General features: G+C 38.7%; 1 protein-coding gene across 1 annotated transcript in view; it reads right to left on the bottom strand.

Moving 5' to 3' along the window:
• Window positions 1–568: 568 nt before the first annotated feature.
• The window catches only part of UBA6 (ubiquitin like modifier activating enzyme 6), a 112,086-nt gene continuing 93,313 nt past the window's right edge, over window positions 569–19,341 (bottom strand). The window contains exons 28-33 of the mRNA XM_081345553.1: window positions 16,301–16,418; window positions 14,869–15,062; window positions 14,591–14,718; window positions 13,238–13,325; window positions 12,915–13,009; window positions 569–5,403 (exon numbers count right to left, since the gene is read on the bottom strand). Coding sequence (XP_081201679.1) covers window positions 5,268–5,403; window positions 12,915–13,009; window positions 13,238–13,325; window positions 14,591–14,718; window positions 14,869–15,062; window positions 16,301–16,418 — 759 coding nt within the window. The 3' untranslated portion in view covers window positions 569–5,267. The remainder of the gene's footprint in view (window positions 5,404–12,914; window positions 13,010–13,237; window positions 13,326–14,590; window positions 14,719–14,868; window positions 15,063–16,300; window positions 16,419–19,341) is intronic.

Raw genomic sequence — 19,341 nt, 5'->3', positions numbered from 1 at the left:
AATAGAGTCTAGGCCAGGGGGTATAAAACCCCACTACCCACATGTGCTCAGTCCTTTTCTGTTGGATCCATCTTTCTGTCTGGCTTTTATCTGTAATAAACTGTAACCTTCTTCCTAAAGCAGTCTCCATGTTGTTTATCCCCGGCTTGGATGGAACCATGATGAAGACTTTTCTTCCTACATGGGGATCCAGTATTATGAACGGGCAACACTGTATCTTTATGAATGAATCAGTTTCCTTAAGGTTGTTTGGCGTCTGTCTTAGCAGTTAAAGGAAGACAGAAAAAGCTTGTCTGTTTTATTTTAATGGGGATTTTCTATTTTGCTTCCTGGATGATTATCTTCAAAATTGTTTTTTAAGAGATTCCAAGGGTTGGGGGGGGGCGTTTCTTTACAGGAACAAGCCAGCCTCAACTCTTCCAATATCTTCATAAATGACTTAGATGAGTGAATAGATGGGGAATCATCAAATTTGAAGACGACACCAAACTGGCAGGAATAGCCAACACTCCAGAAGACAAGCTCAGGATCCAAAAACCCTTGACAAACGTGAACAATGGGCCCTATCCAACAAAATGAATTTTAATGTGTAGAAAAGCAGTTTTACATTTAGGCAGGAAAAAAATCAAAGGTATAAGTACAGATTAAGTGAGACCTGGCTCAAAAACAGTAACTGTGAAAGGAACCTTGAAGTTCTAGTGGATGATCAGTTTAATATGAACCAACAGCGTACAGCCGCCACCACCAAAAAAGCTAATACAATCCTCGGTTGTATAAACAGAGGCATAGAATTGAGATCACACAAAGTATTAGTACCGCTTTATAAAACCCTAGTAAGACCACGCCTGCAATATTGCAACTAATTTTGGTCAACATACTACAAAAAAGATGTTGAGACTTTGGAAAAAGTTCAGAGAAGAGCAACTAAAATGATCAAAGTTTGGCTAAAAGAAAGAAGAAACGGGTGACATGATAGCAGTATTTGGGTATTTGCCATAAAGAAGGGGTCAAATTATTCTCCAAAGCACCAGAGAGCAGGACAAAAACCAATGGCTGGAAACTTACCAAAAAGAAAAGCAACCTGGAATTAAGAAAAAACTTCCTAACAATGAGGGCAATTAACTAGTGGACAGCTTGCCTTCAGAAATCATGGGTGCTCCATCACTAGAGGTTTTTAAGAAGCGACTGACAATCGCTTACCTAAAATGGTATGGGTTGTCCTGCTTGAGCAGGGGGCTGGACTAGAAGACCTCCAAGGTTCCTTTCAGCTTTATTCTATTCTACTCCATACAAAATATCTAATATTGAGACTATTAAGAAAAGCAATAGGTCGCTTTGATTTCTTTTGTCTCTAGATACAAATATGAGCTCAAACAAGATAGAACTGGTACAAGTAACTAAGATGTTCCTTCCTTAATATTCATTTTCCCTTTATATCTCTGAAGAAGCATTAACCACATTGTATTAGTTTCCTCAGACACTTTGGGATTAAAGGTAGCCGTCTATTTATGACAATTAAGTGAATTGTGCCCCATTTTAAAATCTTTCTTGCCACAGTTGTTAAATAAATCACTGCGGTTGTTAAGCAACTAATCTGGCTTCCTCCAGTGACTTGTGCTTGTCGGAAGCCAGATGGGAAGGTTACAAATGGTGATCACATGATAGCGCAACTGTTATAAATACATGCCAGTTGCCAAGCACCCAAATTTTGATCATGTGACCATGGGGATGCTGGAATGGTCATAAGTGTGAAAAAACAGTATTTTTTTCAGTGCTTTTATAACTTTGAATGGTAACTAAATAAATGGATGTAAGTTGAGGATTACTTATAGGACTGGGGCTGTATAATGACATCATGTGGGGTAATGATGGACACTCAAAATTGTAGTCTTGCAGTATTGCCACCTTGTGTACCATTTTGGCCATGATTATTATTGTTATTATTAATTTAATTTCTATACCGCCCTTCTCCTGAAGGACTCAGGGCGGTGTACAGGGCAATAAAATGCAATAAAAATACAATATACAAAAGTTAAGATAAGAATTAAATATAATAGCCCAATTGCAGTAAAAGTTAATTAAAATTACAATTAAAATACCCCAAACCCATCAGACCAGGCCGGCAGGAGCGAAGGTCAGGAGCTGATCATGCTGTTTAACTCTTACCATGCAACAATTACCTCACTCAAGCTGTCAGTGCCACTCCTAGCATTACGCAGTGAGACATTCACCTCAGTAAACAGATGCTAGGTAAAAAGTAGCTATGGAAGCATTTTAATTTCTTAAGCATGACGGAGAACATTGTCAGTGTTAAAGTGTATGGACACATGGTATTTTTCTTTATCTTGGAACAGTGCTGCTATATAAGTACTTTACAAATGAACTACAAACATACATCAAGAGGTAATCAATAGTGCCACGCTACAGACTTCTATAACTTTATGACCAATATTTACAGAAGATATGGTCTTCTGGTAATCAGAGTTCAAGTCTAAGTAGCAATAGCAATAGAACTTAGATTTATATACCACTCTACAATGCATTACAGCCCTCTCTAAGAGGTTTAGAGTCAGCATATTGCCCCCAACAATATAAGTACTGGAAGGCTGAATGAACCTTGAGCCAGTGAGAATCACACTGCCAAACTGCAGGAAGCCGGCAGTCAGCAGAAGTAGCCTGCAGTACTGCATTCTAACCACTGCACCACCATGGATGCAGAAAACATAAATTATTCTGTTACTGCTACTATTCCAATGAAAGCAGTACTGCGATGGAACACTAAACACTAGGCCACTAATGAGGGGATGATTTTGATATATTTTGATAAAATTACATGCCTAGTTCTCACTGTAAACCATCTATATTTTCAAATTACATGTCCCAAAATATTGACAAAGTCATGCACATTTTGATGTTACCTTTTCAAATTATTTAATATGAAAGACAAAAAGCAGTTTTTGTAACTGCTTATGCTATACATTTTATTTTGTATACACAAATAAAAATAATTCTTCAAAATGTATTGAAATCAATTCAGAAATAATGCAAACTATGGAAGGATAATATAATTATACATATTTTTCTTTTAAGCTGAAAGCCCTATTTGTGTGAGCAAACTAATCCTCAAAATGATTAACTAGCTGCGCCACAGGTATGGAGATTTTTCTGCTGACGATGGCCCTTTTTTGTATTTTTCTATAAAGTAAGCTTTGCAAGAAAGACTTGCAAGGAAAGACTCCTCATTTTCAAGCTGGCTGATGTATGACATCAAATGCAGTTTTGCATATGCAAATACAATCTTGTTGCTACTTCTGATTGCTGATTAGTAATCCCAAAGAAAAACAGAGAACAGAAGACATAATCACATCCAGATTGTTAAATAAAACACAAAGTTAAATCGTTTAATACATTGCCTACTACAATCTTGTTTGCTGCCTCCTAATTTTTAAGCCTTTCTTAGTACATAGTAAATTGCTTTCTCCAAAACTATTTCATACTGAAAAACATCAAGTATTTATTTGGCAGAATACAATTAAAAGACTAAAGAATTGTATGTTAAGAGTAACTCCCAAATGTTGGAGTGAGTTTGCTATGAATTCAGCTCAGAGAATAATTAATGTTTGGTGTGTTGTGTCTACTGAAACAAGGAACAAGTTGCTGTCATAATCTACACAATGACGATAAAGGCAATGGTGGAACAATATATAATGGGCAACAATTTATTCAGGTTACATACATAAAACAAAAATGAATTATGCTTCTGTACTTTTTCATACAAAGCCAAACCTGTTTTTTTTAATGTGGGTGCTCTCCAGATGTGAAGATTTCAATTCCCTGAATTTCCTACCTAATATAACTATTGCTGAGGTTTTCAGGGGTTGAAACACACATTCTGGAAGCTACCTTGGTTGCAGATTACTGAACTAAATTATTTTTCTTGTCCTCTGCTAATAAATTTAATGTTTAACTTTACATGTCTAGACTGTTTGCAATCAGACTCATAGCTGAAACATGCTTATATCCAAATACTTTACAGAATCACCACATTAAAAAGTGGCCAAAGGAGAAAATCACTCACATTTCTAATATGTTTAAGCCTATTGGTTTTCATCTTAAGCATTGCAAGTTCCATGTTAAGTGATAGCAACAATATAAAACTTTCAAAAGCTAGGGGATTTACATAAAAATAAGAAACTCCTCGGCCAAAGAAATTGCAATAAAACAGTTCAACAACTGGATATATTAAATCTGAATCACTCCTAATTATATAACAGTGGGATGCTGTTATATAATGTTTTAGCAAGGCTTAGTTATTTTTTGCACTAAAGCTTATTTTTCTACTAATTATCCCATTAAGTGTTATTTTCCTAACCAAGCTCAGTAGTTTAATATTAATACAGTAAGAATTAGAGTCTGTAGGAAAGAAATTAATGAATAGGCAGTATGCATCTATATGTCCCTTTTATTATTATGAAAGATTGAGCCCCACTTTATTTAGGAGTGGATGAGGTTTAAAACAAGTGCCCAGTAATGGATAATGTGACTGTCAGCTAAACTCAAATTTCAAAGTTCTCTAAAATATATTTCCATTAAAAGCATATTAATTCTTTTTTCAATTAGGATCAAATCAGTCTTCTTTATACATAGTTCTTTACAACAACAATATGTAAAGGACCAATGAAAATCAAATATTTAGGAAATAAATACAAATATCCGCAATTTTTCACATAATGTTGTTTCGAATATTCTACTTCTGGTGTAAGTATAAAGTAAACCAACATTACCACTTTAGTTTTTCTTAGCTATAATTTATCCTATTTTATAAAAAAAATGCATTTTATACAATGAAAACAGGGTCAATATGCATGGAACATCATAGGATGGATGGGTTCAGGATTATGGTGCAGTGGCGAAAAACAGCAGAAAAAAATCATTTGGAACATGGTGCAGTTTCTCCAGTCTTGATTGCCACCTCACATAATGCTCAGCTCCTGTTTTCAGTGCAGATTTTGTATTTGCCTTTCAGATCTTTTTGCAGATAGTAATAAAAGTTATTTTTCCCCACAAAAGACAGCAATATTTTTGAGCAAGCTTCAAATTTCCTTACAATGTTACAAGTTATTTTGCTGTAGGACTTCTCAGAAGAGCTCACCATCTTCCACTGTTCAATTCTAAATTAAGGCTTCGTATATAGTACCATTTATAAAAAGGAGACGGTGCCATGCTCAATTCATATGACCTACTAGGTTGTAAACAGTAGACCTGTCTCAGTTATTTTCATGGGCAAAATAATATCTAACTGGTGGTCCTGGCAAGTCTTCTTCACCATCTATTTCAGGAGCAAATGACACTGTGAGGTCCACATATTTCTTATTCACCACTGGTTTCACAAGTTTTTGCATCCTATGAGATATGATTGAAAAGTTAAAAAAGTAACAGATATATCACAAATGAGTTTCTTGAAAAATAATTAGAAAACTAATTCAAGACATAATTTCTACAGATTAATAGATCTTTAAGAACATAATCAGAATCAATCTGAAAGATGTTAATAAAATTATGCTATGATTGTACAATAGTTAGGGGGCATTGTTAATATTTACTATCAATCTTTGTTTATTGACTGCTTTGACCTAGGGATTCTAGCTTTCCAGAAAAATTTTGCTTTTTGATAAGAAAATATAGTTACAGGTAGTTATCACCTTGCAATCATTCATTTAGTGACAGTTCAAAATTACAATGGCACTGAAGAAAGTGACTTATGACTGTTTCTCACATTTACAACTGCTGCAGAATCCCAGTGGTCAAGTGATCAAAATTTGGATGCTTAGCAACTAGCATGCATTTATAATGGTCACACTGTCCCGGGGTCACTTGATCACAACAAAGTCAATGAAAAGATTCATTTAACAACTATATTACTAACTTAACAGCTGCAGTGATTCTGCCTGCTACATATTTCAGCTCCTGATAAAATGATATGATTTAGGATGTGTGAGAGATGACTTCAAACTCTACCTTCTGGTCCTTTAATGTCCCCTGCCCTCACTTCTTTTGCCAGGCCTTTGTATATAATAGTTCTTTGTTTTTCTCTGTCTTAAAGACTCTTAGCATCTTATATGGATTATTAAAGAACATTCAAGTAGAACATCCACAAAAACATTTTTTAAAAATCCAAAAACAAAACCACAAGCCATAAAATAGAAAGTAAAGATAGCATAATAAATACAAGGTTAAAATCTAAGTAATTTGAATAAACAGAAAAGTGTTTTCTATCTAGGATCTGATCCATATTTTATTTTTTATTTATATTTTGTCTTTCTAGAGCACCCATCTCTATGATTACTTCTTTCCTACTTTTTAAAGAAAACAAATCCAAATGGATTATTCCTAGTGAGCAAGGATTACACAAATCAAAAAGGTGTGCAGATAGCCCCAGACCAGGGGATAGGCAACCTTGGCTCTTTTCTGGGAATTGACGTCCACAAGTCATAAAAGAGCCAAGGTTGCTTACCCCTGCTCCAGACTTACAACAGTTCATTTACAAAGTGATCGAATTTACAATGGCACTGAAAAAAATGACTTATGATTGTTTTGCACATGATTGTTGCAGAATCCCCATGGACATGTAATCAAAATTCAGAAGAGTGCAACCGACTCTTATTTATGGCACTTGCAGTGTCCTAGGGTCTTGTGATCACATTTTGCGACCTTCTGACAAGCAAAATGAAGTGGCGGTAGCGGTGAGGGAGAACCTGTATCCGCGAGAGGCCACTGTTGTCCAAATAGCCGGGTGTGACTCTCTCCTTCTTAGATGTGGCCCTAAGGCTCAGTTGGGCTTGCTGCTAGTGTACCTTTCACCTAGTCGCGTAGCAGCAGCCCTGCCCGAGCTTCTTGTCATCCTCTCGGGACTGGTGGTTGAGTTCCCCAAAATTATGATCTTGGGTGACTTCAACTTACCATCCCTGGGGAGATCATCTGAGTTGGCTCGGGAGTTCATGGCTTCCATGACAGCCATGGACCTGACGCAGATAATCCAGGGCCCAACTCATGTAGGAGGACACATGCTCGATTTGATTTTCCTATCTGGACAGTGGTTAGATGATCTGGGTGGGGGCTCTCCAATTGTTACGCCCCTGTCATGGACAGATCATCATCTCCTGCGGCTGACCTTCCGCTTTGCCACTCCCCGTCGTGGGGTTACTGAACCAACGAAATGGTACCGCCCCAGGCGGCTAATGGACCCTGGGCGGTTCCAAACAGCGCTTGGCCCCCCACCTGCCTCCTTTGCTCATAGCTCGGCCAGTGCCATGGTGGAAGCCTGGGAAAAGGCAGCCACAGAAGCACTCGACCGAGTTGTACCCATGCGGCCCCTGTCCCGTTGCAGATCCCAGTGGGCTCCATGGTTTTCTACGGAGCTCCGGGAGATGAAACGGCAGACACGGGGCCTAGAGAGCTGTTGGAGATCCAGCCGATCCGAATCCGACCGATCGCGACTAAGGTCCTTTACGAGGTCTTATCTCGCGACGCTAAGGAGGGCAAGGTCTAATTACTTTGCTGCCCTTATCGCATCCGCAGATAATCGCCTGACCACCCTGTTTAGGGTGACCCGCTCCCTCCTTAATCTAGAGGTGAAGGAGGATCCCTTGCAGGGTCGTGCTGAGGAATTTAGCCAACATCTGCTGGACAAAATCGCTTGGATCCGGACCAGTCTGGATTCCAACTGGGCAGAGTCTGACGATGAGAACATGGATAGTCTTGTTGATGTTATCTGAGAAGAGTTCGATCCTGTGACTCTGGACGAGGTAGAAAGGATCATGAGGAAGCTAAGCTCCACTACATCCTTATTGGACCCGTGCCCCTCCTGGCTGGTTTATGCGGCTCGGGATGGGACACGAGGCTGGATCCATGCAGTGGTAACTGCTTCATTGAAAGAGGGCAGTTTCCCCGCAGCCTTGAAAGAAGCGGTGGTGAGACCCCTCCTCAAAAAGCCTTCCCTGGACCCAGCTGTTTTAAACAACTTTCGCCCGGTCTCCAACCTTCGCTTTCTTGCGAAGGTTGTTGAGAGCGTAGTGGCGCATCAGCTTCCTCTGTTCCTTGAAGATACTGATTATCTAGACCCGTACCAATCGGGTTTCAGGCCCGGACACAACACGGAGACGGCATTGGTCGCTCTAATGAATGATCTCTGGCGGGCTCGGGACAGGGGTCATTCCTCTGTCCTGGTCCTATTAGACCTCTCTGCGGCTTTTGATACCATCGACCATGGTATCTTACTGCGGCGTCTCAGGAGTGGGAGGCACTGTTCTTCAGTGGTTCTCCTCCTACCTTCTGGAACGTTCACAGTTGGTGTTGGCGGGTGACCAGAGATCGACCCCGAGGCCTCTCATTTATGGAGTTCCTCAGGGGTCGGTTCTCTCACCTCTCCTGTTTAACATCTATATGAAGCCGCTAGGTGAGATCATCCGTGGTTTTGGAGTGGGTTATCATCAGTATGCTGATGACACCCAGCTTTTCATCTCGACCCCAAACCACATCAGTGATGCCCTCGACGTGATGTCCCGTTGCCTGGAAGCGGTCCGGGAATGGATGGGGAGGAACAGGCTTCAACTCAACCCGGACAAGACTGAATGGCTGTACATACCGGCATGTCAGGATATTCAGATTATTCCATCTCTTAATATCGGGGGCGAGTTATTACCCCCTGTAGATAAGGCTCGCAATCTGGGGGTCCTCTTGGATTCACAGCTCTCCTTAGAAGATCATATAGGAGCTGTGACTAGAGGGACCTTCGCCCAGGTTCGTCTGGTGCGCCAGCTGCGACCCTATCTGGACCTGGATGCCTTGCGTACAGTCACCCATGCACTTGTGACCTCTCGTCTTGACTACTGCAATGCTCTTTACATGGGGCTGCCCTTGAGAACCACTCAGAAGCTTCAGCTGGTGCAGAGTGCAGCTGCACAAGTGCTTTTGGGGGGTCTCCCGATACTCCCATACTACACCTCTGCTCCGTGAGCTGCACTGGCTTCCAGTTGCCTTCCGGGTGAAATTCAAGGTGCTAGTGATGACATACAAAGCCCTACATGGCATGGGTCCGGATTACCTACGGGAGCACCTACTGCCGGTGTCAACATCCCTCCGTCCTGTGCGCTCCCACAGAGAGGGCCTCCTCAGGGTGCCACCGGTCAGAGAATGTCGGCTGGTGACCCCCAGGGGGAGAGCATTCTCGGTGGGTGCGCCAATCCTTTGGAACCGCTTACCAGCTGAAATCCGGATGGCCCCCGACCTTCGCTCCTTCCAGCGTGATCTAAAAACTTATCTATTCCAACAAGCCGGCCTGGCCTGATGGATTTGGGTTTTAAAATTTTCTCACTTTATTGCTTTATTGTATTCTTACTTTATTGCTCTGTACACCGCCCTGAGTCCTCCGGGAGAAGGGCGGTATATAAAACAAAAATAAATAAATAAATAAATAAATAAATAAAATCAATGGGGAAGCCAGATTCACTTAACAACTGTGTTACTAACTTAACAACTGCAGTGATTCACTTAACAACTGTGGCAAAAAAGGCTGTACAATGGGACAAAACTCAATTAACAAATGTCTTGCTTAGTAACAAAAATGTTGGGCTCATTTGTGACTGTAAATTGAGGAACTACCTGTACTTTGCTATATAGAAGAACACCTGTTCTATTTTAGAAATAAACATATCTTCAAAAACATAGTTATCAATCTAGCCTTATACAAAACACAATTCTTTTCTCCACTCACATCTTAAAAATAGAACAGAAAATTTGAGTGTCTATGCAATATGTCACATTATTTTCAGTTGCAAAATAATATGCTGACAGAATACAGTCATGTGGTGGAACAATAATCTTATATCTCCCAGTAATACTAAACCCATGTTCTCTGCTAACAATGTGCATTCATTCCACTGAACAGACTTATCACAAAAAAGCTAAAAGTGCAGTATTTGTAGTGGAAGAAAATATCCTCAAAAGGGATATTTAAAAATGATATCCATCTGAAACTGAGATTCCTAGAACAGGGCGTTTCAATCTTTTCACCCATTGTACCATTTTTACGATATGGCAACATCTGAATACCACCAGTTGCCTACCAAGGTGTCAAAAGCTTGATGACCAAAAAAAAATAAAAAGGAAAAAAGTGATGAAGTACAGGTAGTCCTCGACTTACAACAGTTCGCTTAGTCACTGTTCGAAGTTACAATGGCACTGAAAAAAGTGCCCCCAAGCCACAGCTGAGCAAGACACCGGCCTGCCCTCCCGGCGGCGCTCTTCCTCCTGTCCGAGGTTTTCATTGTTGTAAGCATTACTGCTGAGGATTGGCAGCGGGGGTGGGGTGGGTGTTTAGTTTTTATTCCCCCCGTCTGCTGGGTGGTTGCAGCAGGTTTTGGTCACTTCACATGACCCTGGGACACTGTGACCATCATAAATATGAATCAGTTGCCAAGCATCTAAATGTAAATCACAACACCCTGGAGATGCTGCAACATTCCAGCTGATCGGCGCTTCTTCTGGGCTCAGAAGCACCAGAATCAATGCTGAGTTCCAGCTGGAGCCTGTGGCAGAAACTGGTGCTTCCGCTGAGCCCTGACAGCCCCAAAGAAGCGCTGATCCTGGTGCTTCCACTGAGTCCTGACAGCCCTGCATCTCCAGCCATCTCTCACTCAGGCTTGTGCAGTGCTGCCACCGGTTCAGCTCATTCCCCTCCCCCGCTACCACGTTTCTAGGATGGTCACGTACCACCTGCCAGGTGCCAATGTACCACAGGTGGTACCCTTACCACTGGTTGAAAAGCCCTGTCCCAGAACATTTGCCCTGACAGCAACGTGAAGTTACCAACTGAAGACAACTCTGCAAAAGAAGAGCTGACATTCACAGATCATCATTGGACCCTCTCTATATGAGGAAAGGATGGGCGATCACCCATATGCGCTCTGAGTGGCTGCTCCAATGAGAGGACAGCTTGGTATCAAAAGTGGATTTACAATTGACAGGCCAAAAAGAATATTTATAAAACTATGTTTCATTGGACCTACAAAAGAAACTGGCTAAGGTTTTAAAATGTAAAAGGAAAATACAAATGACAAGCTAAGAGAGTGACCTGGATAATTTGTTTCCTACTGGATTTACAAAAGAGGTTTGTTAAAAACTATGGAGAACTCTATGCAGTGGAACAAAGAAGAAATGAAGAAAAATTCAATATTTCAATGAAGTAAAGATAAAAGAAGTAAAGGTAAAAGAAATATAAAGTTTATTTGATCAAGGTGAAAATAAGATATAGTTACTTCTGGCTAATCTTTTTGTACTTTCCCCTAACACCAGGTTTGAAAAGATTATGTTTTATGAATTTGTTTATTTATAAGAGATGGGATACAGAATAAGGAGGAAAATGGTTGCAAAGAGAAGATGAAGTTATTAAATTTGTTTATATCTGTTGTGAATAAAGTTGAAAAACATGTATATGTTTTATTTTTCATTATATTATCTTTCTTGTCTTTTTCTTTTTTTTCCCTTGCATTTTCACTCCTGTCTATTTTTTAATTTCTAATTCTGTTTGTATTAGATTTAATTATTATACTCCAAATTGTTAATAAAAGCTATATACAAACAATAGTAGATGTCAATTAATACTGAAATTTTCTCATACTGATCTAGACAAAAAAATTCTCCTGAAAAAATACAGAAGATGAATGTTCTTCCAGGTCAGTGGTACAGAGTACTAATGAAAACCTTGCCCCTAGAGGCTATACAGGTAGTCCTTGACTTACAACAGTTCATTTAGACACTGGTCGAAGTTACAACAGCACTGAAAAAATTGACTTATGACATTTTTTACACTTACAACTTTTGCAGCATCCCCATGGACACGTGATCAAAATTCAGACACCTGGCAACTGACTCATATTTATGATGGTTGCAGTGGCCCTAGGTCATGTGATCCTCTTTTGTAATCTTTCAACAAGCAAAGTCAATGGGGAAGCCAGATTCACTTAACAACCATGTTAGTAACTTAAGAACTGAAGTGATTCAACTTAATAACTGTGGCAAGACAGGTCATAAAATGGGACAAAACTCGCTTAACAACTGTCTCACTTAGCAAGAGAAATTTTGGGCTCAATTGTGGTCATAAATCAAGAACTACCTGTAAAGAATAAGCCAAGTGAATTTAAAGGAGACAGTACAAAACAGTTGTATGAGTATTCAAGGGAGGCACCTTGTACAACAAAATTAAAAACAAAATTCTCCTCACCCTGCTACTGGTCATGCTTTACTGATTTAATGGAAATGAGAAGCACTGCATTTCCACGTCACTTCAGCATCTCTAGAAACTTAAACAGATGTGATGATTAACTCTGATAGACCTTATGCAAACCAGGGTTTGAAATCAGCTAACTTTACAGATAATCAAATAGCATTCTCACCATAACGAATGTACTGAACTTCTGGAAAACATAAACCATATGTTATGAATTATCCCAGAAATTCTTGAAAAAATAATCATTGAATCTAAAAATAGTGTGGAACCTTTTTCCTCTCACAAAGAAAACAGCAGTTAAGCTCCAGAACATCTTCAGAATTTTTTTATTCCGAGGTAGGTTTTCCCCCCTACCATTCAAACAAAGAAAATGAAAACTAGACTATATCAAATCTTATAAGGTTCTAATGTTTGATGCTAGTCAATGCTGAAACTAGAAGGCCAACTTCTTTTAATCTTTATGGGGAGTAAATCAAACAACAAAAATTGCTATTATTCCTTACATAATCGACAGCATACCAATCTGTTTCATAAAGAGATCTCCAAACATCTTCAGCGTAAAACAGATTTTTTTGTTAGAAACCCAAAGTCCCCATTAATTTTTGAGTTATGCTCAGTTAAAACTTACGTCAGCTTTAATCGTTTAACGTGGCCAGGCATTACAGGTACATACAACATTTTGACTCCCTGGACAACCATGATTGGTTCAATTCCATATTTTTCCTGTAACACACATTTTAAAAAATTCAACTATACCAGATAGAAAATGATGTATTCAGAAACAAAGGGAAAAACTTAATTCAGTGTGATCATTTTTAGTAAACACGTTATAAAACAAAAACTTCAGCTGATAATAATGACTTAAAAGACAATAATGCTTTTAATGAAATCTAACAGAACACTAATATGTCTCCCAATTATTCTACTATATATTTTATTAAAATACCTTACTTTGACAGTATTTATGAAGTCCAAGAGTGTGAAATCATCTTTCCCATGAATAATCCATCTATCCCAGATTGTGAAAGATATCCCATTTCTGTTACAAAATAAGAATGTAAAGCATTTTTGAAAATCCCTAAAATAGTGTTGAGGAACAAGGGATTACCAATCTTATGTTGCAGTTAAGCTTTCCCAAGGATGCTTTTTCATGAGGCAACTGGACATGAAAGTCCAGCCCCATGAAAAAGCATGTTTGGGATAACTATAACCTGGATGACTGACTCCACAGACAATTGAGCTTCCACATTGCATAGCAAAGGAAAAATACAGTTCCATTGCAGGTTGCCAAGCCAATGTCATATTGAATTAACCCCCCAGAGTCATTGACTAGATGGGCAACTATGGTAGGGAGTTAGGTAGGTAGGGGGAGAGAGAAACAGAGACAGAGTCAGGGAGAGAGAGAGAGGGAGATTATTGGACTTATTAGAGCAGCTCTAGTAACAGAATAGGGACACGGTGGCTCAGTGGGTTAGGACGCTAAGCTTGTCGATCAGAAGGTCGGCAGTTTGGCGGGTCGAATCCCGAGTGCCGCGTAACAGAGTGAGCGCCTGTTACTCGTCCCAGCTTCTGCCAACCTAGCAGTTTGAAAGCACATAAAAATGCAAGTAGAAAAATAGGGACCACTACAGTGGGAAGGTAACAGTGTTCCGTGCGCCTTTGGCGTCTAGTCATGCCGGCCACATGACCACGGAGACGTCCTCAGACAAGCGCTGGCTCTTCGGCTTTGAAACGGAGATAAGCACCGGCCCCTAGAGTTGGAAACGACTAGCACGCATGTGCGGGGGAACCTTTACCTTTACCTAGTAACAGAATATTACAACTAACTCACTTTAACTTCATGTGAATAAGGAGGCATTTTTGTAAATTAATTTCTTGGAATGGATTTAAACTGCACTTCTCTGATAGTTGTTTTGGTAATGGATTTTCCCACCGTCTATTAAGGACATTCCCTATGCCTCCTACCTTGGATTTCTTTTAATCCAAATTTTCATTGCATCCTGCAGTGTAACACTATGAACACTTAGAGCTTTGTTCCATATGGAATACAAAATGTTTGGAATGTTTAGAGTTCTATCCTGCCAGAACACAATTTGATGGGAATGTTCCAGTAGGACATTTTAGGAAATGCTGTTTCCTAGAACAAAATATAGTTGTATATTCTTTGTATTTCCTGCCTGGTAGCAGGTGATATTCTAAAAAAATTAACTTTACTGATAAACTTTTTTTCAGTTGCATAATATACAGAGATTTCATTAGAAAATTGCATATTCAAAACATATCTTGTTTAATATCTTCCTTTACCTTATTTCTGTTTTTCTAACTGCAGCTGTTTCTGTAAAGACAATTATTGGAATGGCTAAGTTGAAAAAACAGTTCTTATATGCTTGAAATGGGCAGACACCCACTACTTTGATCAATTCCAAAGCAACCTAGAGAAGAAAAAGAAAGGTATGTAAAAGCAGGGGAAAGTGATATATTTTATCTAAAATACAATTAAAATAACAATGGATGTATGCAACGTACATAATGAACTACAGACGTGTATTTTTGTGTCTGAATAAAAATGCAGTCTTACACACCAAGCCAGATACAGCTGCTGTAGAAGTTGCAATAGCAGGGATAATTTTTCCAGCTATACGTTTTGTTTTCAATCTATCTGCGGGTTCAATGTTATACATTTTGGCACGCAAATTGGAAGCTGCTGTAATAAAGTCTATGTGGCCATTACTGTCATCATCCTTCTCAAAGTTAAGTTCCTTCATCTGTAAATCATCTAATCAGAAACAAAAATTCTTTATTAATTCATAATTATTTTTATTTATTATTAAATGCTTATTTTAATTTTCTTAAGGAAAATTTTGTTTATACTGATAGTACTTGAAAAGATATAAAATTGGAAATCTATTAGAAATATTAATCATTTGTCAGAAACCTCCACTTGAATAAGGAAACAATTTAATAAAATGAAGGTACCTTTCAGCAAAAAGGAATAGTTGGGAATTAACCATATTTTAAAAACATTGTACTAATAGAAAGAACTCTATAAACAAACTTTTTCATTAATGTAGAATTTTAAAACTTACTATAAAGTTGATATACATCTTGAAGTCTTAAGAAAAGCAAAATTATGCATCTAACAAAACAATATAGCATATAAATTTAGTTTGTTTAGCTGTCCTTTTAAAAAACAGGTTTACAATTTGAAAGAGTCCTTTATACTGTTTTGTTCCTAGATTTCCTGGCATTATAGAGTGTGTCATTCAGATTTCACTGTTGGACAACTATATGCAGTACTATGTGCTGGTAAATGTTTAAGAACCAGTTCTGCCAACTCCATTGATGCCATGTATTATGCCATTAGCCACAATACAATTTACTAGCATGCTGGGCATTGTACCTGAGCTCAGTCCTCTACCAACTGGCAAAATTCCCACAATTTTATAAGAGCTCAGTCCCACAATTTTATGAATCAGTTCTTGTGAGCCAGTACAAGCTGTCTCTAGCACATCACTGTCTGTGCTTTATTCTTGAGGCAGCCATATTTGGACAAAGGCATATAATAAAGCATTCTACATAGCAATAAAATTAATTGACCAATCAATAAAAACAAATCTATTTTGAGCATCTTAAAAAACTTGAAAGAGCTTACCTACTAATCAATGCTGATTTCATGGAAAACAGAAGTCTTTCAACTGGCACAGTACTAATAATTAATTTTCAAGTACTAAAGATGTGCTAGGTTTCTTACTGAGAGCTTGCCTCCAGTAAATATTGAAAGAAGCCAAATTTTTTGTCATATGTGAAGTTAAATCTCCTGTGACCTGGCATTCAAACATCATATCAAATCCCTTTTCTGAAAATCTTTTTCTCTCATTTCCATTGTGGCTCTTATTTTATTTATCAATTGTTTGATAATTTAATATAATATAATTAAATAATTGTTTTTAATATTTACATATATTGAGTGGATCAATCTAATCAAAAGTCAGTTTTCTAATAATTGATACTAACATTTTGTAGCTTTGTTGGCCAAGATGGCACTCTCCAATTGAAGAAGAGCATTTCTTTCATCCTCACTGCTTACAGGAATAGGATCTGGTTTCCGTACTGCTTCATCTGTTTGTACAACCTATAAACGGTAACAATAAATAGTACAACAAATATTTTTATTTAATTTAATTGAGAAAAATATTACTCCATATTATAAAGTATAAATAAAGCATTAGAGAAAAATACTATTTTTCACTGCAATACAATTTAAAGTAACACATTTTGAGATTGATATCAAACACGCTTAGACTGGAAAGATAAGTATAGAAGCAGCAGACTGGTAGATTATGCCTAAAAACCAAGTACCAAAATTCTGTCTCAAACTTTAGGGAAGACTGAATATACAGGTAATTCTCAACTTATGACCGTAATGGAGCCTGCAAATGGAGTGAAAAGATCTACCTGCTGAAAGAAGACATCTCCCCTCCATGTGCAGAACTGGTATTTACCCAGCCTCTTGGAGAATAAAATACTGCTTGCCAAAGAGGTGGTGTCTCTTCTTCAGGCAATAGTTTTACTCTCAGTGAAGCTAAATGAAGAAGTCCCTCCATGAAGGATCATTTTCATCAATCATCTCTGAGAGCAAAATGATGCTTACCAGAGAGTTCTTTAAGATCCAACCTTCCTTTTTCTGTCAAAGACAGCCAGTTCCTTTCCCCACATGTGAGCTTCCTAGTCTAGCACAGGATGATGAGGGGAACCGGCTATCTGTGCTGGAGAAAGAAGGCTCAGCTCTTAGACTTGCACCCTGCTGCCCACACATTCTGTGTCAGGTCCACTATGCAGCTGTCCTGTCATTCTGTTGGAAATGGGGAAGGAAGTTTCTGGCATTCTTTGCATGCTTTTGTTTTTGCTATAACCGCTTAGGAATTAGGAATGGGGATTGTCTCTTTCCCAGCAGGTTCCAGCCTGGTTCCAAGGCCATCCCTGAGAGTGATCCATTATCTACCCAGCATCTCAGTGTTCTCAGAACATCTCTACGGCATCATATTGGCTGCCTAGTCAGTGAGGTTGGGTTTGGGGGGAAAACGAAAGGATTACTTTGCGTTTTGAGCAGGACCTTCAGATTCCACCTGACTTCTCTGCATCCAATATCTCTCAGTAAAAGTTCTCTTTGATTAACCTTAATGGAGTCAAGAGTTTTACTTTTCTGAGGGACCAGCTGGGGCAGGTCCTTACACTCAGCCTTTTTCCACTCTTACCATGCTGTCCAAGCCTCTGGTCTTCTTGCAAATGTAGCCTGTACCCAGCCTCCCAAGCCTTCCCCCAAATTATGCATGCCCTGCATTGGCCCTCCCCACCCACCCACCCCTCACACCTGTCTTTTTACCTGAGACTCTTAATAACTCACACCTCTTGTCCCAATCTCAGCCTCTGTTATAACTCTTGGGACTGAGTGTGACTGGATTGTTGGTGCTAAGGGATGTGCTTATATGATGCCGCACTTTATGACTGAATCATTTAGCAATGATGACCACAATCTCAACTGCCATCATAAGGACTATTTTTTTTTATTGAAAAGTTTTAACATACAATTTTTCTTTAAAACCCCCCCTCCCCCTCCCTTCACCCTCCCCCCTACCTCTCCCCCCTCCCCCCCTCCCCCCCCAACTTCCCAGAGCTAAATACAAGGTATATATAAAAAACCAATCATAAACAATCATATACTAACAACCATAAACTCTAAAATCTATCACTCTCTAGCTTATATAGGATAAAACAAGCCTTAGTAATATTAAATATATATAAAAAAAACCAATATAGTAAAAAAGAAGAAAAAAGAAAGAAGACTTATTCAAATGCTACATAAAACTTCTTAACCCTATACTTATTCTGGATAAACTCAATCCATTTTCTCCATTCCATAATATAGCGTTCTTGCGAGTGATCTTTCAAATAAGCCGAAATCTTCGCCATCTCTGCCAGGTCGGAAACCTTTAAAGTCCACTCTTCTATAGACGGCAATTCCTCTTTCTTCCAATACTGACCTATCAAGAGTCTTGCTGCCGTAATTAAATTCAACATCAACTTAGTGTCCACAACTGTAGCATCTGTAATTATTCCCAACAAAAAAAGTTGCGGACAAAACTTTATCCTCTGTTTAAAAATCTTCTGCATGTTCCACCAAACTTTTATCCAAAAGGCCTTAACCTTTTTACATGTCCACCATATATGAAAATATGTTGCATCTTCATCACCGCACCTCCAACATTTAGGCTGATAATTCGGATACATACTTGCAAGCTTTTTAGGATCTAAATGCCATCTATAAAACATTTTGTAGAAGTTTTCTCTTAGATTTTGAGCTTGTGTAAATTTTACGTTCCTCACCCATATCTTTTCCCACGTGTCCATTGTAATAACTTCCTGGATGTTTTGGGCCCATTTTATCATACAGTCCTTAACAAGCTCTGTTTCTGAATCAATCTCTATCAATGCAAGGTATATCCGTTTAATATGTGCCGGTCCCTGGTTTCTAATTTGCTTTATCAAATTTTCATCAGTCATTGTAAAACCATTTTTCTGATCTTCTTTCCACCTGGCCCGTAACTGAGTATATTGGAACCAGTTTTGAACAACCTTCTCTTCTCGCAAGAGACTATATGATTTCAAACACCAGACATTTCTTTCCAAACTTAGGATCTCCTTGTACGTAGTCACATCATGTTTGAAACTAGCATGTATATTTTCTATTGCGTGTTTTGGAATTGCCCACAGTGGTATCTTGCAATCTAACTTATGTCTGTACTTCTTCCAAACTCTCAGCAATGCCTGTCTTAAAATATGCACTCTAAACACATTGTCTACCTTCTTGTCATACAACAAATATGCATGCCAGCCAAACAACAAATCATGGTCCTCAAGATTTAATAATCTCTCCTGTGTCAAATTAATCCAATCACTTATTCCTACTAATGCAGCAGCTTCATAATATAGTTTAAGATTGGGCATTTTAAGCCCACCTCTCTCACGAGTATCCTGCATAATCTTAAGTTTAACTC

The sequence above is a fragment of the Vipera berus genome (genome assembly GCF_964194415.1).
Source record: "Vipera berus genome assembly, chromosome: Z".
Classification (NCBI taxonomy): Eukaryota; Metazoa; Chordata; class Lepidosauria; order Squamata; family Viperidae; genus Vipera; species Vipera berus.
Note: the sequence above shows the minus strand (reverse complement) of the source record. Positions and strands in the feature narration are given on the sequence as shown.